The 22134-nt window shown below is 51.3% G+C and overlaps 3 protein-coding genes across 6 annotated transcripts in view; 2 read left to right on the top strand and 1 right to left on the bottom strand.

The window, feature by feature from the left end:
- LOC142824458 (uncharacterized) overlaps positions 1-22134 on the top strand; it is a 376972-nt gene that overhangs the window by 189259 nt on the left and 165579 nt on the right.
- The window catches only part of LOC142820484 (uncharacterized), a 65680-nt gene continuing 45711 nt past the window's right edge, over positions 2166-22134 (bottom strand). Inside the window, exons 4-6 of the mRNA XM_089773369.1 lie at positions 8457-8675; positions 5272-5385; positions 2166-4980 (exon numbers count right to left, since the gene is read on the bottom strand). Coding sequence (XP_089629495.1) covers positions 3572-4980; positions 5272-5385; positions 8457-8661 — 1728 coding nt within the window. The 5' untranslated portion in view covers positions 8662-8675 and the 3' untranslated portion in view covers positions 2166-3571. The remainder of the gene's footprint in view (positions 4981-5271; positions 5386-8456; positions 8676-22134) is intronic.
- LOC142824461 (uncharacterized) lies at positions 9031-16773 on the top strand. 4 transcript variants are annotated; one of them, XM_089773365.1, is made up of 5 exons: positions 9033-9859; positions 11249-11308; positions 13260-13460; positions 14726-14839; positions 15073-16773. In XM_089773365.1, exons 3-5 carry the CDS (start codon positions 13274-13276, stop codon positions 16599-16601), a joined length of 1830 nt encoding a protein of 609 aa, XP_089629491.1. In that variant the 5' UTR covers positions 9033-9859; positions 11249-11308; positions 13260-13273; the 3' UTR covers positions 16602-16773. The 4 variants fall into 4 exon arrangements, with proteins under 4 accessions (XP_089629492.1, XP_089629494.1, XP_089629491.1 ...); XM_089773367.1 differs by having other exon boundaries at positions 13260-13492; XM_089773366.1 differs by lacking the exon at positions 14726-14839 and having other exon boundaries at positions 9031-9859.

The raw sequence follows: 22134 nt of genomic DNA, 5'->3' as shown, positions 1-22134 counted from the left end.
AAAGCAGCTGGGGCGGAGAGAGAGAGACAGGAGTGGGCCTGAGGGAGCAGAGAAGGAATTGAATGGAGAAAGAGGGGGGCTCTTTCCGCCTGGGTTTGACACAGACCTTTTGCATGGCAGACAAATGGGATAACACCACAGAGCAGAAACAACAGGACAGAGGAAATTTTTAAATGAAAGCTTCAACCCCCCCACTTGCAGAAACAGTTTACATCCATCGACATTTACAAAATGCTTCCCCACAAACATCTCTCCAGCTTGTGTGTCTCTGGGAAAGATTTCTGCCAAGCCCGGTCCCAGTCCTGTGGTCAGAGCTCCCTGAGAAACAGGACACCCTCACTCCCAGCCATGTCCCCTCCCAGGTGAGAAAGAGGAAATGAGCCACAGGCTGCTGTCCCCTGGGTCAACAGATGAGTGGGTTGACTGTTCTCAGGGACACCACAGCAATATCCCTGCTTCCCCCTCGGAGAGGGTTTCCTCAGGGCCAGAACAAGCCATTCCGGTGCCCTGGGCAGACAGCTTAATTGCACCCTGGGTTGGGGAAAGGCACATGCATGGCCCAGCCCCCACCTGGAACGTGGGAGAAGGCGCATGGAGCTGGCAGCAAGGCACATGCCTCCTGCTGCCCGGCCACCGCCACTGGTGCTCAGCCTGGTGCCGCCGGGAGCAGGCCAAGCAGGGTCCCGCAGCCGCAAGGGGAAGGGTGCTTCTGGCCAGCGCTGCGGGGGTTAACGCAGCCCCTGCCTTGGGTGGTCACTGCAGGGTGGCTGGTGGGAGCTGCTGCAGCTTGCGATACAGACACGTGGTGCCTGATGGCAGTTATCAGCTGTAAGGGGCACACAGCACCCCTTATATCAGGCGCCCCGGGCAGCTGCCCGGCTAGCCCATGCCTTAATGCAGCCCTGGGTTTCCTGCATAGAACGACCGAAGCCCCACAGATCAGGAGAAGGGTTCCCAGCTGGGGATCTCCGGCAGCAGCCATGAGAAGGGTTCCCAGCTGGTGGGAGCCAGTTATTGCAGGACAAAGGACACCAGGGCTATGTCTACATTCGCGGATTCTTAGCAAGTACAGCCGTTCTTGGCAAGAATCCATAGAGCGCCCACACTGGCCACCAGCTCTTGCTCAAGGAAATTTACAGTATGGCGTGGTAAGAGAGGGCTTCTTGCACAAGAGCTACGCTCTTTTTTAACAGGTGTAAGCCCTCTTGCGCAGGAGCTCTTACGCAAGAGGGCAGTGTGGATGCTCGGCAGGGATTTCTTGCGCAAGAAAGCCCTATGGCTAAAATGGCCATCAGAGCTTTCTTGCGCAAGAGAGCGCCTACGCTGCCATGGGCGCTCTTGCACAAAAGCACAGAGCGCACATGGCAGTGTGGACGTTTTCTTGCGCAAGACTTCTTGCACAAGAACCCTTGAGCAAGAAGGCATGAGTGTAGACATAGCTCACGAGTGGGACAAACTAATCATCTGCTTTATGGGCAAAGGAGAAACAAAGACAAACCCCATCCCGCTCTGCCTGGCACTTTGCACCCCCAGCCAGGGCTAGATTAAGGCATGGGTGCCAACCTATGGAAGCACCTGATTGAAGTGGTAAGGGATGCTGCATCAGGTGCCCCCATAGGTTGCTTTCTTGGGGCATAGGCGTGCATGCAACATGCGCCCGCTGCCCAGGGTGCAAGAATGGCTCGGGCCGGCCCTGCCCCCAGCCCAACTCTTCCAAACACCCCTAGAAAGCAGCACTCACACATGGGGGGCTGGAAAGTGGAGAGACTACCACTCAAAAGGAATCACTCTGGGTAGGTCTGCACTGAGATAGCAGCCCGGTGGCCAGGCTGTAGCTGGTCCAGCTCAGCTGTACCTGGCCTGGAGGGCTTTGGTTGGGAGATTAGAAACCTGCAGTCAGGGGCATCTCTGGAGGGCGGGGGAGGATGTCACAGTGTCAGGGCAAGTGTGATGCCCCCCCATCTTCCTTTGCTCCAGCCCCACTGCTGAGAGATACTGACCATTGTCATTGCTTAAACTGCACACAGAACTTGTGGCAAAGGCTAGCATATGGTTAAAATACAATGAACATTCTGGTAAATTATCAGAGGGGTGGCCGTGTTAGTCTGAATCTGCAAAAGCGGCGACGAGTCCTGTGGCACCTAATAGACTAACTGAAGTGCATCTGACCAAGTGGGTCTTTGCCCACGAAAGCTTATTCTCCAACACTTCAGTTAGCCTATAAGGTGCCACAGGACTCCTCGCCGCTTTTATTCTGGTAAGTTCTCATTTGTGTTGTGCTGTCTGCACATCTAACTCACCAGAGATCAAAGTGCATGACCCAATGGCCTTCACAGAGAGAGAAAACCCACAACACAGGGTAGGTTATTCAACACGTTCACATTTATAAGAGTGAAACATAAGGAAATCTTTTAAGCTTCAGAATATAGGAAATAAATAAACTTACTCGTTTTCTTCTGCAGTGGCTAAACCTGCTTTATTTCTTGCCTCATTACATGTCTGTGTTATAGAACTTTTTAACTATGTCATTGTACTAAAACAAAAACACAAGTTCACCTGAACAAATGATCTGGAGTAGTCCAGAAAAGCCCAGCAAGAACTATACCCAGAGACGGAACCAGGGCTCTGAGATGGGACCAGTCACGCTCTGCCAGGAGGTTCATCGGGATTTTCCTGTCCAAACCAGGTCTTTCTCCTGCAGCCCTCAGAAGCCGGACTTAGGACCACAGAAACCACACTGGGATTCCTGAGTATGGGGAGCCCAGGCCACTGGTCAGTGACCCTTGGGGTGCATCTACACAGCAGCCTTATTTCGGAATTACAGTGCATGTCTACACAGCAAGCCGTTATTTGGAAATAACATCCACCTGGAGGACTTGGTCTTTTGGCTAGGCTGCATCTGAAGGAAGGAGCCAAAGACCCCAGGGTCGGGGAGAGCCCTGGTTTGGAGGGGCAGCTGGAAAAGAGGTTTTAGGGGGAGTTTGTAAAAGTTTGTACTGAAGTTTCAGTGGAGCATTAACAAAGCATTTTTTGTTACCTTTGAGTTTGTAATCTGCTTTGCTCTGCCTGTTCTCACTTATCACCACTTACATCCTACAGCTTGTACTTAATAAAACCACTTTTACTTACTATCAAGCCCAGTGTAAACAATTACTACCTATGGGAGCAATCGGTGTGCACATCCCCCTTTCATTGCTAAATGGGGCTTACCCCATTCTTTGGGGTTTGATCCCATTTGGGGAGTGCTATCCCAGGAAGCTGGGCCCTAAACTGCTCTCTCCTCAGATCTGAAGAGGTTCAGCATCTGTACCACTGCTCAGAGGCGGGGGTGGGGGCGGGAATCTCAGCTTGGGGCCTTGGTCAGGGGAGACTAAGGAGCTGCCCCAGCAGGACTGGATAGTGAGAAGCCCCAGAGAGCAGAAGGGTGAGTGGCAGTGGCCAGGTCAGTACCCCAGGAGGCCCTCCCCAAGGGGTCTTCTGGGACTACAGCCACCTGGCCAGGCAGCTTTAACAAAGTCTGACCTGTGTTTGAAGCCTTTTCTGCAATCAGAGCTTTTATAAGGTGACTCTTCTATGTATTCTTATGGCTAGTAATGCAGGAGCACTGACTGAAGCTTTTCCCGCAGTCAGAGCAATTGTAAGGTTTCTCTCCTGTGTGGATCCTGCTATGGGTAACAAGGTTTGAGTTTGTTTTGAAGCTTTTCCCGCAGTCAGAGCAATAGAAAGGTTTCTCTCCTGTGTGGGTCCTCTTATGGTTAAGAAGGTGTGAGCTTCTACAGAAGCTTTTCCCACAGTCAGAGCAGCTGAAGGGTTTCTCCCCTGTGTGGGTCATCCTATGTCTAACAAGGTTTGTGCTGAAACTGAAGCTTTGTCCACAGTCAGAGCAATTGAAAGGTTTCTCTCCTGTGTGGCTCCTCCTATGGGTAATAAGTTCTGCGTTGCTACTGAAGCTTTTTCTGCAGTCAGAGCAGTAGAAGGGCTTTTCCCCTGTGTGGGTCCTCCTATGTCTAACAAGGTTTGACTTCTGACTGAAGTTTTTCTCGCAGTCAGAGCAATTGAAAGGTTTCTCTCCTGTGTGGCTCCTCCAATGGGTAATAAGGTCTGTGTTGCTTCTGAAGCTTTTTCCGCAGTCAGAGCAGTAGAAGGGTTTTTCCCCCGTGTGGGTCCTCCTATGTCTAACAAGGTGTGAAATCTGACTGAAGCTTTTCTCACAGTCAGAGCAACTGAAAGGTTTCTCCCCTGTGTGGCTCCTCTTATGGGTAAGAAGGTATGAGCTACTACTGAAGTTTTTCCCGCAGTCAGAGCAATCGAAAGGTTTCTCTCCTGTGTGGGTCCTCCTATGGTTAAAAAGGTGTGAGCTTCTACTGAAGCTTTTCCCGCAGTCAGAGCAATTGAAGGGTTTCTCTCCTGTGTGGCTCTTCCAATGGGTAACAAGGTTTGACTTCTGACTGAACCTTTTCCCACACGCAGAGCAATTGAAAGGCTTCTCTCCTGTGTGAGCCATCCTATGGATAACAAAGTGTGAGTTTGCACTGAAGTTTTTCCCACAGTCAGAGCAGTTATGGGGTGTGTCTCTTGTATGTATTTTCTGATGGTTTGTAAAGTGTGAGTGCTCACTGAAGCTTTTCCCAGAGTCAGAGCACTTGAAGGGCTTCTCTCCCGTACGGACCCTTTGATGTTCAGGAAGAGTTTCACAGTCACTAGACGTGCAGGGTGACTGTTGATGGGGGATTTCCTGTTGAACGGTTTCTGTGTTTCTTTTCTCCCCTGTGCTCCTACTACTGGAGTTCCCTTGTCCCTCTCCTAGATGGTTTCCCTGCTGCTTTTTAGAGCTATGCTGACTCTCACAGCTCTCTCCTTGCTCACGTATCTGGAAAACATGTCCTTCAGTTTGTCTCAATAATAGTCCACATGGAGACACTTGCTCCAGTCCTTCATGCTGAAGACTCTTTTCATGGTTCTCAGTCAGTGTCCCGTCACCTGTTGGAATAGAGGAATGATCCAGACAGGAGTTATTCTCCACGATGAACTGCAAGGAAACTCTAAAAGAGGAGTAGAAAAGGGGACACACGCTCAAATAATGGTCAAATTATCATGAGCTGAGTTGGTTGTCCTCCTTCACAACCCTTCCACAGAGAAGAGAAACCACCACATTCTGACTAGAGTTGAAGACAAGCTGAACAGTCAGTCAGACTTCATGAAAACACACAAGTTACATCTGCTATAAGGAGACAGACACTGGTTTCTGAGTCAGTTTAACTGATTGCTCACCTGTCTGGGTGTTGCTGATGATCTCCCCTTCCTCACAGCTCAGCGGATCTGGGACCCGCAACTCCTCCTCTCGCTCCACCCAGGAGATCACATCAGTTTCAGAGACTGGAAACCCTGTTTGGAGAGCAATGAACCAAGTGCTAATCTTGTTCATTAAGGTCTTTGCCATTATTGCTTCCAGAGCCAGGATCCGAGTCACTCACCCACAGAGGCTCCTTTCCCCACCTTGCAGAGACTGGGCTCTGGCTGGTACAAGATCCCAGGACACACTCCCCTGCAGTAAAGATGCATCACTCCCCCACCTTGGGAATGGCTCAGCTCATTCCCCAGAGCAGCTAAGTGCTCTGCTGCACTCTCTAGGGTACAACTCAGCCCCCCTCACAGCCCGGTCCATCTGCCCGGAATCCCACAGCTGGACAGGAACACACTGCTCAGAAGGGGAGCTCTAGTGAGGGCATGAAGGTGTGACACCAAGGTCCCCAGGTAGGGCTCAGACAGCAGCTGCCACATGGCAGGTCACTAGGACTTGGAGATGAAGGACCCAGCAGATCTCTAGCTTCCCACGCCTGTCCACAAAACCTCTGGCTGGTGGGCTGGGCTTGCCCTGCTCTTTGGCTCAGATGTTCTACTTGGGCCAGGAGGAGGCAGAGGAAGTTGCCTGAGCATCTAAGTGAATGCTTGGTTGGTTGCTTCACGTCCTGCCTATGTGCCACACTCCTGATCCCAACTGCCTGTCTCTGGGTGGGCCCTGCCAGCTGCCCACAATAGTTGCCATTCCCATGGCTGCCCAGGGTGGCGCTGGGCTTCTGTTGGAGCAAGCCAGGGCGGAGCCGGGCAGTGCTGCTTCTCTCGTGCTTGAGGCAGTTGCACAGCTCCCCCTTTGCAGCCTCCGTTCTACTCTGCCAGCTGCAGCCTTTGTGTGGTTTCCCAGTCCAGCTCTGGTAGCCAGCGTGGCCTTTGATTTGGTGCCCCTCCAGGGCTGCACAGAATCTATAACCTTTCCACCTTGTGAGCGTGTTTCCCTCAGCTTTGGCCCCACCCCTTCTTGGAACTGCATTTTCTGATCAGAAGATCCACCTGTGACATGACCATGGAGATCACTGTGCTACTGCTGTTAAATAAAATAATCATAGTCATCACATCAGAACATTCCCATTGACGTGGCACCCAGCACACTTCGCAAAAGGTTTATTGCAGCTGTGTATGTCCATTCTTTTTGAACTAGAACAGGCTGGGCTTTGGCAGAATGGTGGAGCACTGGTACCAACTAACCAGGAAAGCACATTCCTGAGCAGGAAGAGGCCAATCAACACACATCTCCGCAGTAGCTGCAAACACGGTCCTAAGAGATGGCTCAGAAAGACACTGGCCCTTGTACACAAGAGTGGGATGAGGGGATAATAGATACGGATGTTTTGTTCAAAATAAACAGGCAGGAGGCTAAGGGGGTAGAACACATGGAACATGCATCTTGTTTGTGTCAACATATGAGAGAAGCCACAGGAGGGGCATGTTGATGCTGGCTGAGGGGCAGCATTCTCACTGCTGACTGACTGGTACTGTTATTGGGTTGGGACAAGTCTCACTATACCTGTGCCTGAGGTGCTGGGACACTAGCACCGTGCTCCTTTTCACAATAAATTTGGCCGAGTGCCTTAGCCTCCAAATGGAGCCCGGATCTTTCTTAGCAGCAACCCTGAGCTGTGCTGCATGGATAAGCTGCAGGCTCTGACAGTGCTGCTGGCATCAGAGCTCCAGAAAGAGCTACCCTGAAAAGCCATAACACCACTCTGTGGCCCTAGCAGCAATTCTAATGGCACTGCAGTTGCTGTGGGAAGCAAAATTATCAATCACAGCAGCACCTGGGAACTCTGGTATAAATCAGGACCCCACCGTGCTAAGCATTATCCCTCTTTAATGTAGGTATCTTTCCCAGCCCTGAGAAACAGGGACACTCTATAATAGCAATTGAAGAGAGAGGTGACTGCACACAGAGGCTGCGTCTAGACTGGCATGATTTTCCGCAAATGCTTTTAACGGAAAATTTTTTCCGTTAAAAGCATTTGCGGAAAAGAGCGTCTAGATTGCGCAAAGCATCTGTGCCAAAAGCATCCGTGCCAATCTAGACGCGGTTTGGTGCAAGAAAGCGCCGGTGGCCATTTTTGCCATCAGGGCTTTTTTGTGCAAAACAGTTTTTACCTATCTACACTGGCCCTCTGGCGCAAAAGCATTTGTGCAAGAGGGCTTTTTCCCGAGCAGGAGCGTCGGTATATTTGCGCAAGAACGCTGAAAATCATACATTAGATAGTCAGTGTTCTTGTACAAATTCAAGCGGCCAGTGTAGACAGCAGGCAAGTTTTTGTACAAAAGCAGTTGCTTTTGTGCAAAATCTTGCCAGTCTAGACACAGCCAGAGAGTCTTAGGTCACACAGGAAGATTGTGATGGGCAGAGAACTGAACACAGGTCTCCTGAGCACGAAGCCAGACATTCACACAGGAAGAAAGAGTCCCTACTCGAAGATATTTCACTTTAAAAACACAACACAGATGATGTGACTTATCTCCACTGCACACAGAGGCAAGTGAGCCCCAGAGAGAATGAAGCTGAACTTTTGAAAGGAAACCCAGCCTGTGCCTGAAATGCAAGGAGAGCTCTGCTCACGTTTCTCTACTACAAAGCTACCTCGGACAAAATACTCACAGAGCGTGAACTGCCTCATCCATCCTCCCTCAGCCCCAGCATCCAGCCCCTCTCACTGGCAAGAACAGCATGTCACAGAGATTAGCTACAGGCAGGAAAGACTTCGGGAACTGCACCCACCTTCCACTGGCTCAGCCCACTGCCACAAGGGGAACCTGCAGGCACAAAGATCAGACAGACAAAGAGCCAGACCTCTAGTACCTGCTGTTCCTGCCTGAGCCCTTCTACTCACACCTCCAGTCAAGGCACAAGATGGACAAGATGGGGGGAAGGGCACTAAGACCTTAGCTGTGGGAAGAGCAGCTTCACTGTTAAGTCCCTCAACCTGCTTTCCCTGGGAAGGGACACGGAGGGGACAGTCTTTCACAGAAGAGCCAGGATTATTGGGGCAGATACTTGTGACATTGAGGGCAAAGACAATGAATGATATTGAACCAAACCCAACCCAGCTGCTCCAGAGCCCACCTAGGGGAGCTTTTATTACCCAAGGTGACAAGAATCTTCAGCCAGTTCACAGCCTCATAATTCTCCTGCATCACATCCCTGTAGAGGGCTCTCTGGCCCGGGTCCAGCAGAGCACATTCCTCCTCGGAGAAATGCACAGCCACCTCCTCGAAGCTCACCGGCACTGCCATGGCCATTTCCTGTCCCTGGCTCTGAGGGCTGGGGGCTGAGCTAGAGACAGACATCGGTGTTCTGCAGCCTGGCAGGGGGAGAAGGTGAAGTGGAGACATTTCAGAAGGGGCTTTAAGATCTTAAGATTCCTGGGATCAGAAGATATCCTCAGGCATGCAGTCTGACCCCCTCAGTGGCACAAGCCATTACACTTAGTCCGGTTACCCAGGCACAAAGCTCTGTTTCCCCAACGGTGTATTTTCTCCGGTCATCTGAAGCAGTGGGCTGTGCCCACGAAAACTCATGATACCATCCATGTTTTGTCGTCTATAAAGTGCATCTTGTTCCTTTGCAGTTTTGAAACCATCAAGTATAATTTAAACTTAAAAAACAACAAATGGCCTGGTAGCACTTTATAGACGACAATTTTAACGTATAGTGCTTAGCATCTGGCAAAAGTGGGCCTGGCCATCTTTTGTTAGGGGTCATTTGATTCTTCTTGTACCACATCTATAAATGAAACTAGATTCTGCAAGTGGCAGGCTTAATGTTGGTGTTTTGGTTCAATTTATTCACGATTGTTATCGCTGTCAGGGACATCTTCAGTTTTGTGAAATTCAGCTTATCAACATGAAACCCTGTTGTTGAAAACACAGTTGAAAGACACCTCCTTCTCCCCCCCCAAAAAAAACCCAAGCCATATTAATATGTCCCGCAATTGATATACCATGCTGGTAACAATACATTGAGGGGATCCTGGGGGAAGCTGTGACTCAACCCCCCAGCCAGACATCCTCTGGTCCATCCCTCTCTCCTGCCCCCTGCACTCCAGGCCCCCAGCTGCTCTCCACACCTGAGGATTCCCCTGCCCTTGGCCCCATGACTGCACTATGCCAAGTAGCAGGGCTGGCAGTGGGGCAGCCGTTCCAGCCAGGCACTGGAGGAACTGTGTGCGAGGGGGGGCAGAAGGGAAGGGGCTTGGATTAAAGTTAGGGAGCCTGGTCAGTGGCCAGCCCTGTTCACCGTGCTGCCCAAGAGTGGTTCTTGCCCTGCCCTGGCCCAGCTGATCTCCCCCCCCCCCGCCCCGCCCCAGTTGCTCCAATGCTAAGAGCCGGATATGCTGACTCAGGGACTTCCCCACGGGCTGCACAGGGCTGGTAGGGAGCCTTCCCTGTGTGTGTCCAGTGCAAAATGCCTTCCCTGTGTATGTCCAGTGCAGCTGAGATTCTTTTCTGTCTCTTTTCTCTAGGACGTAAGAAACACCTTGAGCAGGTAGGTGGCTCGCACTTCTATCATACTGCACAGCGCAGGGAAAGAGCTTGGAGCTGATGTTGGCACCACATCTCCCCAGGGCCCTACAGCCAGATGTTGGATAGAAATGTCTCTGACTCACTTAATTCTGAGGGTCTCACCCTTGCACAGCAGACTCTGGAATTCCCCATTCAGGGGCACAGTCTGACTTCAGATATTTCCTAGAACTGTCACCTCCCTGGGGACTGGCTGCCTCAGGACTGTGGGGCTGGAATATGGGTTTGTCACTGCTGGGCACTAGGCACATTTAGACCAGGGCAGCAGGGACCCAGAGTCTGTCCCACCTGAGGGCTGTTTGGAGACCTGTGTGGAAGGAGCAGGGGAAGGAGGAGCTGGTGTCTCAGTCTGGTTCCTAGTGGGCAGATTCCTGCAGCCCTTCACCTGGGAACATCCTGTCCCTCATCACCTGGAGGCCAAAGAGTGAATTGGCCATTGAAACTCAATTCCACTTTTGTCCCCAGCTGGTCTCTCTTGGCCAGAGGTGAGGAACAGCAGTGGGACCTTTCAGGGGAAGGTTGCATGGCCATGGACTGTGTTGCCCCTGTTCTCAGGCTGGGGGAATTCAAGGAATTCTAACTCCAGGCCTGTTAGAGCTGAGACTCACTAGCTAAATCTTATTATCTGTAAATGAAATAGAATCACATGGAATTGTTTCTGTCCAGGTGTGAGACGGGGCAGTTCCAGCTGCCAGAGGAGATTTCCCCTGAACTGGAAGAACAAGTCAATGCTTTCTCCCAGGAAACGATTGCGCTGTCAGAGACTCTGAGGGAATTCAAAGGTACTTAGAAGGGATGGAGGAGGGGAAAGTTGTTTAACTATTAGAAGCTATTGAATCTGGCCTCTGAAGCCACCTTCCCCTGTCTCAGTTCCCACATGGAGAGTGACGGCCCCATTATGCTGCTCTCCTTAGAGGCACTGAGCAAACAGAGTCAACTGCTTGCAAATAGAGCCAGGGGTTTGCAATCTCTGAGCCTCCCGTTGGTTTCAAGGTATCAAAATAGGTAAAGTTAATGTCATGGCAGCGTCTTCGCACCAGCACAGCTCTAGGTTATGACAAGAGGTGGTTAGTGACTGAGAGAAACCAGGTGAGAGGGGATGAGGAGGGAAAAGTAAATTTCACTTTCAGTTTGTGTCTCCTGGGGCAGGGATGAGGCTGCAGAGATGTTGGCTCCATTGTTGGGAGGTGCCCAAGCGAGATAGGACACAGAAGGTTTCAGACCTTTTCATACTAAACACTTGAGTGTGTGTCTGTCTGGTCTCTGATACAAGTGAAATGTAGTTTTCAGCATGGGGACATTATTGTAAATAAAAGAGCCTGGAATCTCACCTCTCTTATCCCTTCCCCACCAGACACTCTGCCCTCTGCACTGGAACGAACAAGAGGAAAATCTCTGGGAGCTTTCAGACAAGGTGAGTTTGCTGGTGGAAATTCTTTAAATGATGAGAAAATTTCTGTGAAAACATCTTCATGTGATTGTCATTGAAGTTACCAACCAGACCCAGCGACCACGGTGCACACTGTCCTAAATCTCACCCACCGATCAGTGAGGAGCCCCAGGGGCACTGCATGAGTACCTGCAGACACTTTGAGAATCACTGATCTACAGGGTGTGATGCTATAGGGGTGAAGTTAAGCACACAACGGACAGCACCTTCAGGCTCAGATTTCACTGCTCAGTCAGTTTCAATATGGGGTTTGTTTCAAACAATAAATTGGCTGAAAGGCTGAGAGCTGACTGGCTTCCACGGTATCAGTTTGTTTATGGCGAGAATCTTCTGGATACGCAAGGCCTCTTCAGTGTAGTGCAGGCCTGGGCAAAATACAGCCCATGGGTCAGATCTAGCTCGCCAGGCTATCGGATGCGGCCCACTGATGCTTGGCGAGCCAGGGACTAGTTCCATGCTTGCAACTTCCCACCTGCAAGCCACTCAGAAAGCGAAAGTGAGCCTGGAGGTGAAGGGGGAAGGCTTCAGGCACTGCTTCCACCCCCAGGACAATCTCATTGGCTGGTTTCTGGCCAGAAAGGAAGCACTGTGCCCCCTCCGCTCCGGCTCATAGTTATTCACACACCCACATGGCTCCGTAGCCGGTGTGAGGGTTGAGCAGGCTCCCTGCCTGCCTCAGAGAGGTGCTTGGCTGCTGATCGGGAGTCACTCAGGTAAGTCTCCTGGCCAAAGCTTGCCTCTGGCACCCCAACCTCTTTCTTCCCCATCTAGTTCTCTGCCTCCCACTCCACATACCCAAACTCTCTGTTCTTTTCCTGCATCCAAGTAACCCTCATCCCCTTATTTGTCCACTTAGCTGCTTCTCTAAATTAACTTTATTTTAAATATCTCATGAGTAGTTGGCTAATCCAGTGCCCCAGATCATACTTGCCTCCTTCACTCAAACTCCTTCCCAGAACCCTCTTTCACTCCTGCATTCCAACCCCTCACCCAAAGCTCCCATCTTCTCCCAATGTCCATCCCATACACTGTATTTCCTACTTAATGTCTTGGAAGAGTGCAGCTCTCAACCACTTTCCAAAATCTTGGAGTCTCTCTCCCTCCTCCCCAAACAAAATGAATTGCCCACCCCTGGTCTAGTGGATACAGTTCAGTGAGAGTCAATAACTGAAAGCTGCAGTCAGAGAATTTCAGGCTAGAGAAGAGGCACAAATATTTGATGGGTAAGAGGATTAGCTGCTGAAACAAATGAGCGAAGAACTGATGGGTTCTCCATCTCTTGATGTCTTCATATCAACACTGGGCGACTTTCTACAAAATATGCTATGAGGAAACAGAGCTTTGTGCATGGGTAGCTGGGGTACGTGTAATGGCTTGTGCCATAGAGGGGACAGACTGCATGACTAAGGATATCTTCTGATGCCATGAATCCATGAATTTTAAGGTCTTATCCTGTAAACATTCAGCACACGTGTTTAATAATATGTATCTGAATGCTCATATTAACTTCACTTCCTCTCTGTTGTGGAGAGAATTTATAAAGTCTGTGTCAGATGAGAGAACCAGGGCTGCAAATCAATGTAGGAAGATGAAGGATTATAAATACTGCAGCCCAAATTAAATTAAATCTATGTCCATGTCCAGGCAGATGAATATGTGGCTTGTTTAGTAGAAACACTGGGTGCTGAGAACTGAATCCCATTGTTGCAGGCAAAGTAATGTAACTCAAGCCAGGTATTGAGAGAAATAAATACGGCTTTCGGATCTCACTTGTGTGTGGTGTATATGGAATATCTAGACTCAGCGTAGAGTCCAGCATGTTTTCCACCAGGGACAGAGTCTGGGCAGAATTGAAGTATGGAAAGTATTAAAACCCTTTTTGAAATGTCTTCAGTTCCCCTTCTTCCCCTGACAGGCTGCTGAACACCCATGTCTGACTCCAGCCCAGCCCCTAGTCTGCGGAACCAGAGACAGGAAATGGCCGTGGTGGAGCCAGTGAGCTTCGAGGAGGTGGCTGTGTATTTCTCTGAGGAGGAATGGACTCTGGTAGACCCGGGCCAGAGAGCCCTCTACAGGGATGTGATGCAGGAGAATTACGAAGCTGTGAGCTGGCTGGGTGAGGATTCCTGTCCCCTCGTGTAACAAAAGGTGGGTGGGATCTGGAGCAGCTGGGTTGGGTTTGGTTCAGGGTCCTTTATTGCCCGAACCCCCAATATAAGCAGTATATGCCTCAGTAATCCTGGCTTCTGCGTGAGAGGTGGCTCAGAGACATAATAGTGGTGCTGCTCTTCCCACAGCCAAGGTCTCATTGTGGTTCCAACCATCTTGCCCATGTTGTGCCTTGGCCGGAGGTGTTAGTGGAAGGGCCCAGGCAGGTACCAGAGTTGTGGGGCTGGGTGCAGCTGCTCTTAGCATCTGCAGGGTCCCCTTGTGCTATTGTGCTGAGCCCCTGGAAGGAAGGTACCAACTCAGAGTCCTTCCCTGCCTCTGGTAGGTTCTGTGCAAGCCAGAGAGGCACCAAACGGCACGCTCAACTGGCCACAAGAAGAGGGCTGCTGCTGCTGGCAGAGTAGAGCCAAGGCTGCAGAAGGGGAGCTGAGCTGCAGGAGCATCTACAAGCAGCAGAGAAGCAGCCCATCCTGTCTCCACCTTGGCTGGCCACAGGAACAGGCGGGCACTGCCCTGGCTGCCTGCAGGACTGACACTCCTGATCCTGTCTGACTGTGCCATGGTGGGCCCTATCAGCGTTCTGGGCCGCAGATAGGGCCCACCATGGCACAGTCAGACAGGATCAGGAGTGTGGGCCATAGGCAGGGCTTGAAGTGGCCAGCCAAGGATTCATTTTCCTGATCAGACAATTCCCCTGCCTCCTTCTGGCTCAAGTAGAGCACCCGTGCCCAGGAGCAGGGCAATTCCATCCCCCAGCCAAGAGCTTTGTGAGCAGAGCCCATAGGGCTCTAGAGCTCTGCTAGATCCTCTCCCTCCCAGCCCTAGAGACCTGACGTGTCAGCTGAAATATGAGTCCTGGCTAGGGGCGTCTGTCAGTCCTGAAAGTCCTAGAGCTCTCCCCTTATAAGCAGTGTGTTCCTGTCCTGCCCAAGTATGGAACAGGCCCTAAAGGAGATTAAGTTGTATCCTGTAAGAGTGCAGCAGAGCGCTCAGTTCCCCATAGGAGTCAGCTGGGCTATTCCCAACATGGTAATTGTACAGGGGGAGTATGGAATTAGCGTGTCCTGGGATCTTGTTCGAGCTAGAGACCAGTCTCTGGAAGATGGGGAAGGAGCCTCTCTGGGTAGGAGACTCAGATCCTGGCTTTGGAAGCAGGAATGGCACAGACCTTAGTGAACAAGGTCAGCACTTGGTTAATTGCTCCCTGAATAGGATTTCCAGTCTCCAAAGCTCATGTGCTCTCCTGGGTGGAGCGAGGGGAAGAGCTGCCGATCCCGGCTCTCCAAGGCTGTGAGGAAGGGGAGATCATCAGTGACACCCACACAGGTGAGAAATCAGCTAAACTGACTCAAACCAATTTCTGTGTTCTCATAGCAGATGTTGGTTGTGTGTTTTCATCAAGTCTGACTGGCCCTTCAGCCTGTCTTCAACTCCAGTCTGAGAGTGCCTGATGGGGAAAGAGTTATGGGTTGTCCCCCATTTTCTGTTCACCATTCAGAATTTTTTCTTTCAGCTCAGCAGAGAGAATGACTTATGTGTGGTTTCTCTCTCTATCCCAGCAGGTGATGGGATGCTGAATGAGAACAGTGAAAGGAGTCTTCAGGAGGAAGGACCTGACCAAATGTCTACATGTGGGGTGTTAGTGGAAAGATCTGAAGGGCATGTTTCTCGGAGTCCTAAGCAAGGGGAGACTCGTGAGAGTCAGTGTAGTCTACAAAGGCAGCAGGGAAACCATCCAGAAGCAGGACAGGATAAATTCAGTCAGAGGAGCAGAAGGTTGAAAACAAACAAAGAAACTGTTCAAAAGAAAATCCCCCATCAACATTCAACTTGTGCTTGGAGTGACTGTGCAACTCCTATTAAACATGAAAGAGCCCAAACAGGAGAGAAACCCTTCAGCTGCTCTGACTGTGGGAAAAGCTTCAGAAAGACCTCAACCCTTGTTATCCATAGGAGAGCTCACACAGGGGAGAAACCCTTCAGCTGCTCTGACTGTGGGAAAAGGTTCAGTCACAGGTCAAACCTTTTTAGACATAGGAGAGCCCACACGGGAGAGAAACCCTTCAGCTGCTCTGACTGTGGGAAAAGCTACAGTCAGAAGTCACACCTTGTTAACCATAGGAGAGCCCACACAGGAGAGAAACCCTTCAGCTGCTCTGACTGTGGGAAAAGCTTCAGTTACAGGTCATACCTTGTTAACCATAGGAGAGCCCACTCAGGGGAGAAACCCTTCAGCTGCTCTGACTGTGGGAAAAGCTTCAGTCACAGGTCAAACCTTGTTAGGCATAGGAGAGCCCACACAGGGGAGAAACCCTTCAGCTGCTCTGACTGTGGGAAAAGCTTCAGTCACAGGACAACCCTTGTTAGGCATAGGAGAGCCCACACAGGAGAGAAACCCTTCAGCTGCTCTGAATGTGGGAAAAGCTTCAGTGACACCTCAACCCTTTTTATCCATAGGAGAGCCCACACAGGGGAGAAACCTTTCAGCTGCTCTGACTGTGGGAAAAGCTTCAGCCAGAGGTCACACCTTGTTATCCATAGGAGAGTTCACACGGCAGAGAAACCCTTCAGCTGCTCTGACTGTGGGAAAAGCTTCAGCCAGAGGTCATACCTTGTTACCCATAGGAGAGCCCACACAGGAGAGAAACCCTTTAGCTGCTCTGACTGTGGGAAAAGATCCAATGACCGGTCACAGCTTGTTATCCATAGGAGATTTCACACGGGAGAGAAACCCTTCAGCTGCTCTGAATGTGGGAAAAGCTTCAGTCACAGTTCACACCTTGTTATCCATAGGAGAGTTCACACGGGAGAGAAACCCTTCAGCTGCTCTGACTGTGGGAAAAGCTTCAGTCACAGTTCACACCTTGTTAGACATAGGAGAGTTCACACAGGAGAGAAACCCTTCAGCTGCTCTGACTGTGGGAAAAGCTTTAGTCACAGTTCACACCTTGTTAGACATAGGAGAGTTCACACGGGAGAGAAACCCTTCAGCTGCTCTGACTGTGGGAAAAGCTTCAGTCAGACCAAAACCCTTGTTAGACATAGGAAAACCCATATGGAACAAGCTATTCAGCTACTCTCACTGTAGGAAATGCTGCAGTCAGAGGTCACACCTTGTTATCCATGAGAACTCTCACAGGAGTGAAATCCTTTAACTGCTCTGACTTTGGGAAATGCTATAGCGAGAGTTCAAGCCTTGTTGTATATAGTTGAACCCACATAGGTGAGAAACCCTATAGTAGTGGTGAGCAAAATGTTCTCAGTTGGCAGAATCCAGCCTTCCTAAAACTTTGATCCTATCCACAAGGCAGTGCCAGGCCCCACCTCCAAATGAGCATGTGCTTAGGGGGAAGGAGCTTAGCCCCACCCCTCTTCGTGCTTTGTAGGCATGAGAGAGGAGGCAGCGCTTGGCTGAGTCTTTGCCAAACAACCTGAGGCCAGCACTAGAGGCACTGCTGCCACTGCACTGCTGGCCTCCAGGGCCACATGGCCATGACTGGGCTGCCTTTGGGGCTGGTCCTGGGCTGCATGGCTGCAGCAGTAACACCTCCAGCCCTGGACTGAATGGGAGCAGTAGTGGTGCCTCTGATGTCTGGGGCTGGTCCTAGTCTGTGTGGCTGCTGCTGCAGCAGTAGAGCCTCCCTCCGGGGTGACCAGGACAGTGTGACTGGAGATGTTGCTTCAGGGGGGCCCAAAGCCAGGTAATATTTGCTGTCCTTCACAGACACTCCCTCCCAATCACCTCAATTCCCTTTCCCCCCAGCAGCCTTTCACTGACACACTCCTTTTTTCTTGCACCATCTCTCCTGGCCACACATTGCTTCTTCCCCCAGGGCAGACACCTGCCTGCTTCTGCATCCTAGATCCTTCTTCAAGACCCCAACCCTATCTTGAGGCCCCTGTCACATTATTGGATTTTAAGGTGAGCATACAGATAACTGCTGTGATGATGGGAACTGTTTGCCCCAAATTTGGTACAAAGTGGGCCGTGTGAGGTGTCAAACGAAAGCTGATATTGTGCTGATTCTATGTATGGTACTTATGTACTTGTTTCGAGTTTGTATGTGGAGTTATGACTATGGGCTCTGCTGATGCTGTGTATGGACTGCCTGTCATGAGGACGGAATGTCCAATGAGTGACTATGCTAATCAGTATAGCTCTAAGGACAATGGTTCTCAGAGTGGCCAATACACACCTGAAGAATGCGTGTGGAAAGCTGCAAAGCAGCCAGAGCACAATGTCTGCTGGCATATGAAACAGGTCACTTGATCATGTAACTAGCTCCAGCTTGGGAGACACCAGAAATGAATATCAAATGCCATGAGGGGGGCTCCATCTTGTCTTCAGTCTTGTTACTTATCCCAGATGCAGCGTTGCTAAGGACAGGGACACGGGAAGGACTGCTGACCCATACTGACATACGATGTACCCCAAAGGCTTTTATGCTAGCAGTTTGTGACATCTCCGCTAAGATCCTGCATCAAGAACTTGCTGATTGATGTATATAATGTATTCTCCTTAACTGCCTTACTCTCAACCTTTTCTTTTATTAATAAACATTTAGATTCTAAAGGATTGGTCCAATGTGATTTTGTGGGTAAGATCTAAAGCAGTGGTCCCCAACCTTTTCAGGTTGGCGGGCGCCAGGGGGTGTGGCCGTTCGCCCACCGGGCGCCAGGGGGCGGGGACACTTTCCCGCCCGGGGGCGGCCCCCTCCAGCCGCATGCCCGGGGGCGGGGCCCCCCCATAGCCACGCGCCCGGGGAAGGCGCCCCCCGGCAAGCGCCGCGCGCCTGGGGCCGGTGCTCCCCCCGTAAGAGCCGCAGGGCCAAGGCCGGGGCCGTGGCCAGGGCACGCGCGGCACCCCCGGCGCCGGAGCCGGCAAGGGCATGCGCAGCGCCCCCGGGGGCGGGGCCAAGGCCGGCGCCGGAGCCAGCAAGGGTACGTGCGGCGCCCCCGGGGCCGGGACCGGCCATGCGCCCGGGGCTGGCACCTGCCAGCCCAGATTGCTCCACGGGCGCATGTAAAGAGCCCGTGGGCGCCATGGCGCCCGTGGGCACCGGGTTGGGGACCACGGATCTAAAGTATAAATTGACCAGGGATTCATGGCTGGTTGTTTGGAACTGGGTGCGTCTGCTCAGGGTTGGAGAGATTGGAGCCTCATCTGTGTGTAAGCCCAGGGCTGATTGTGGCATAGAAAAACTAAAATTGCAGCAACCCTCCCCCCCCCCCACTGTGGGGACCCTTTGTGAATTTACAAATGGATTTTGTACAAATGCCTACATCTTGTGGATATGAGTACATTCTTGTAATCATTAATATGTTTTCGGGATGGGTAGAAGCTTATCCTTATAAACATGCTGATGCCTTATAAACATATGGTTGCCAAGAAACTCCTCAGAGAATTAATTCCCCCGGTTCGGAGTGCCTCTTTCTTTAGACAGTAACTGGGCAACTCGTTTCACAAGACAAGTAGTTCAACTGGACTGTGGATAGTACACACAGTGTAAATGCTGTTGTCTTGTTAAATGAGTTACCCAGTTGTAAATTCACAAAGGGTCCCCACAGTGTGGGGTGGAGGGTGCTGCAATTTTAGTTTTTACCCTTTGTCCAATGTTATGAGCTAAACAGATAGAGCAAGTACTGTGCTGCCACAGCAGGAAAATGTGGGGTGAACCAAACCTGTTGCACCACTGCAATCATCCCCCCTGTGCTCGTGTGGGCCACCGATTGGGGCACCATGAGCAAGGGTAGAGCAGGAGGGCTTGAGGCACAACCAGGCAGCTGGAGCGAGTTGAGGTGTGATTTCTGTCGCCAAGGTGATCCTGACCCATCACTACCCAGGCATCATCTCACGATTTCTGTCGCCGAGGTAATCCTGACCCCCCCCCCCCCGGTAACAGGATGTAGCTAGAGACAGGGACGGGTAAATGGGTTAGTCACCACTGAGACCTCATACCATCCGAGACTTTAACTGCTAGAGCTGGTTGCTCATTCGCAGCGGGCAGCCAGGGTGGCTGACGGATGCCCCAGGAGTCTCTCCCAGGGAGGTGACAAGACTCAATCCTCCCTCACATCCTTAATCCTGTGCCCTGACTTCTCTACCCTTCCACATCCTTACCCCTGCCCTGATCCCCCCACCACACTCACATGCTCCCCAAATCCCTGAGCCTCCAACACTCCAATCCACATTTTCTTACAGGTACTGTCCTATTACAACCCCTCCCCCAACTTCGTGCCTTGAGCCTTCCCCCACCTGAAGGGTGGTGCTCAATAGAACAGTCCCTGTAAGAAATGTGTCACTTTCACCCCTGGGAGCAGCTCAGCCAGGCAAAGGGGCTGCCTGGGGCAGGACATTAGCCCTGGAGGGCACGGGTGAGTGTGGCAGTGACATCACAAGGGTCTTTTGCAGCCCCTCAGCTTATTGGCTAAAGGAGGTTGGGAGGCGGTGACCTCACAGAGAGTCCATGACAATGGCCAGGTGGGACAGGCTGCAGAGCAGGGGCCATCTCAGAGACCCCCATGGCTTTGCTGCAGGGAGTCTCCTTGAGAGTTGCCCTTGTGGCCTTTTCGGAGCCTTCCCCTTTCCCACAACTAACTAACCTAGAAGGCAGATGTCCCTGTGGAGAAGGAAAGAGTCTCCAAGAAGGCCCCTACTAATGCAGCAGGGGAATTAGCTCAAATGGTAGTGTGCTCTGTTAGCATGTAAGAGGTAGTGGGATCAATGCTAGGGGAAATCCTTGTGTGTCTTTCTCTGGCAGAGCCAGCCAGCGGGCTAAGTGGGTCCAGTAGCCCCACTTCCTACTTGCTGTCCCCAAAAGCCAGCCACGCTGGGGCAGAGAGCTGCTGGACACCAGCCCTCCTGGGCCAGGCAGTGGCAGGAGCACTGGAGACAGGTTGCAGGTGGGGCATAATTAGCTGCATTGGAAAAGTGCTGCCTTTGCAAGTGAGAGGTAGCAGGATTCACTCCCATCTTCTCCCACTGACTTGCTGGTGCTGAGGGTGTCACATTACCGAATTGGAGGGAAGCAGCCAGATTGCTGCTGCACCCCTAGGTGGGGGTGTTGGCCCCGGAGATCTGTATGAGGGGGAGCCATGCGGGGTATTGAATGGGAGCTTGGTGTTTTCTGATCCTGTGTACACTGTTTATGTGAGTATATAATGTCTGTGTGTGTAGATCTGTAATCTGTGTGGAAACTGAAGATTTCCCTGCATGTGGTTAAGCATTGGGCAGGGCCGAGCCTGTGGAGCCTGTGGACATGCTAATTACCTGTGGGACAATGGTTCTCAATGGCCCAAAGACACACCCAAAGAATGGGGGCTGTCCTGAGAGCAGCCAGCAGGGAACACAGAGAGGCTGAGGACCAGGTGACCTGCTACATACTAGAAGAGGCCAGGAAGGAGTATAAAGAGGCCATGTGGTCGATGCCATTTTGTTCTCAGCTCAGCACTTCATCCCAGAGGCAGCACTGCAGGGATTGAAGAGCCCGGAAGACCTGTGAACCCATCCTGATCGTAGGATGTGCAATAAGAACTTTTAAACCATCAGCTGCAACATCTCTGCTAGAGCCTGCAGCGAGAACTGGGAGATTCAGTGCATGTAACGTAATGTACTTTAATAACTTTACTCTCATGCTTTTCTTTCTTGTAATAATAAACCTTTAGATATAGATTCTAAAGGATTGGCCCAGCGTGATTTGTGGTAAGGTCCAGAGGGTAAATTGACCAGGGATCTGTGGCTGGTTTCTTGGAACCGGACAGAACTTGTTCGGGGTAGGTGGGATTGGGTGCTAGGACCCCCCACCCGTGTATAGGCCAGGGGCCATCTGGGGCACGGATATTGCTGGGGTGTCGGAGGGGTTTTGCTTGTGAGGCTTCAGGCAGGCAGCTGAAGCGCTCTGTGGGACTGGTTTGTGGCCTGTTTGGAGAGGTCACCAGTCAAGGGGGCTGTAAGGAGCCCCGGATTTGAGCAATTCGCCCTGAGCGGATGCACTCAGCTGTGCCCAGACACGGCCCGGTCTGTCACAGTGGCGTAGTCGGCAGGATCCACAGATCTTGGTCAATTGAGCTTTGGGATCAGGACCCCACGCTGTCTAAATTTGATTTTTGGTGTTGAGAGTTTGGTTGATTAAAGAGCCGCTGAAATGAACCCGGAATTATATGAGAGCCTGAGCAAAAGTGCTCTGAAGGATTTGTGCTTGGGGAGAGGCATTGCCTTTAGGAAAAGGGCCTCTAAACTAGATCTGGTAGTGTTGTTACTAACCAGAGATGTGGATGAAAGGGATCAGAAGCGAGCCAAGGAAGCTGCTGAAAGAAGGCAGAAGGCAGATGAAGAAATTGCTAAGAGACAGAAGGAGCTGGATCGGGAACTTGAGATGAGAAAAGCAGAACATGCAGAGAGAATGGCAGAGTATGCAGAGAGAAGGGCAGAGAGGGCCAGATGTCAGCTTAAGGAAATGGCGGAGCATGCAGAGAAGATGGCCCTAGCCAAGGAGGAAAATGCTAGACTTGACCTCCAGCTTAAGAGACTAAGAGAACGAGAGAGACTGTATCCTCCTGAAGGTTCAATGTATAACTCTGCGGGTATGCGGTGTGCTTATGATATGGCAGACGTATTTTGC

This window comes from Pelodiscus sinensis, chromosome 25, assembly GCF_052426305.1.
Source record: "Pelodiscus sinensis isolate ZL-2025 chromosome 25, ASM5242630v1, whole genome shotgun sequence".
NCBI lineage: Eukaryota > Metazoa > Chordata > Testudines > Trionychidae > Pelodiscus > Pelodiscus sinensis.
Note: the sequence above shows the minus strand (reverse complement) of the source record. Positions and strands in the feature narration are given on the sequence as shown.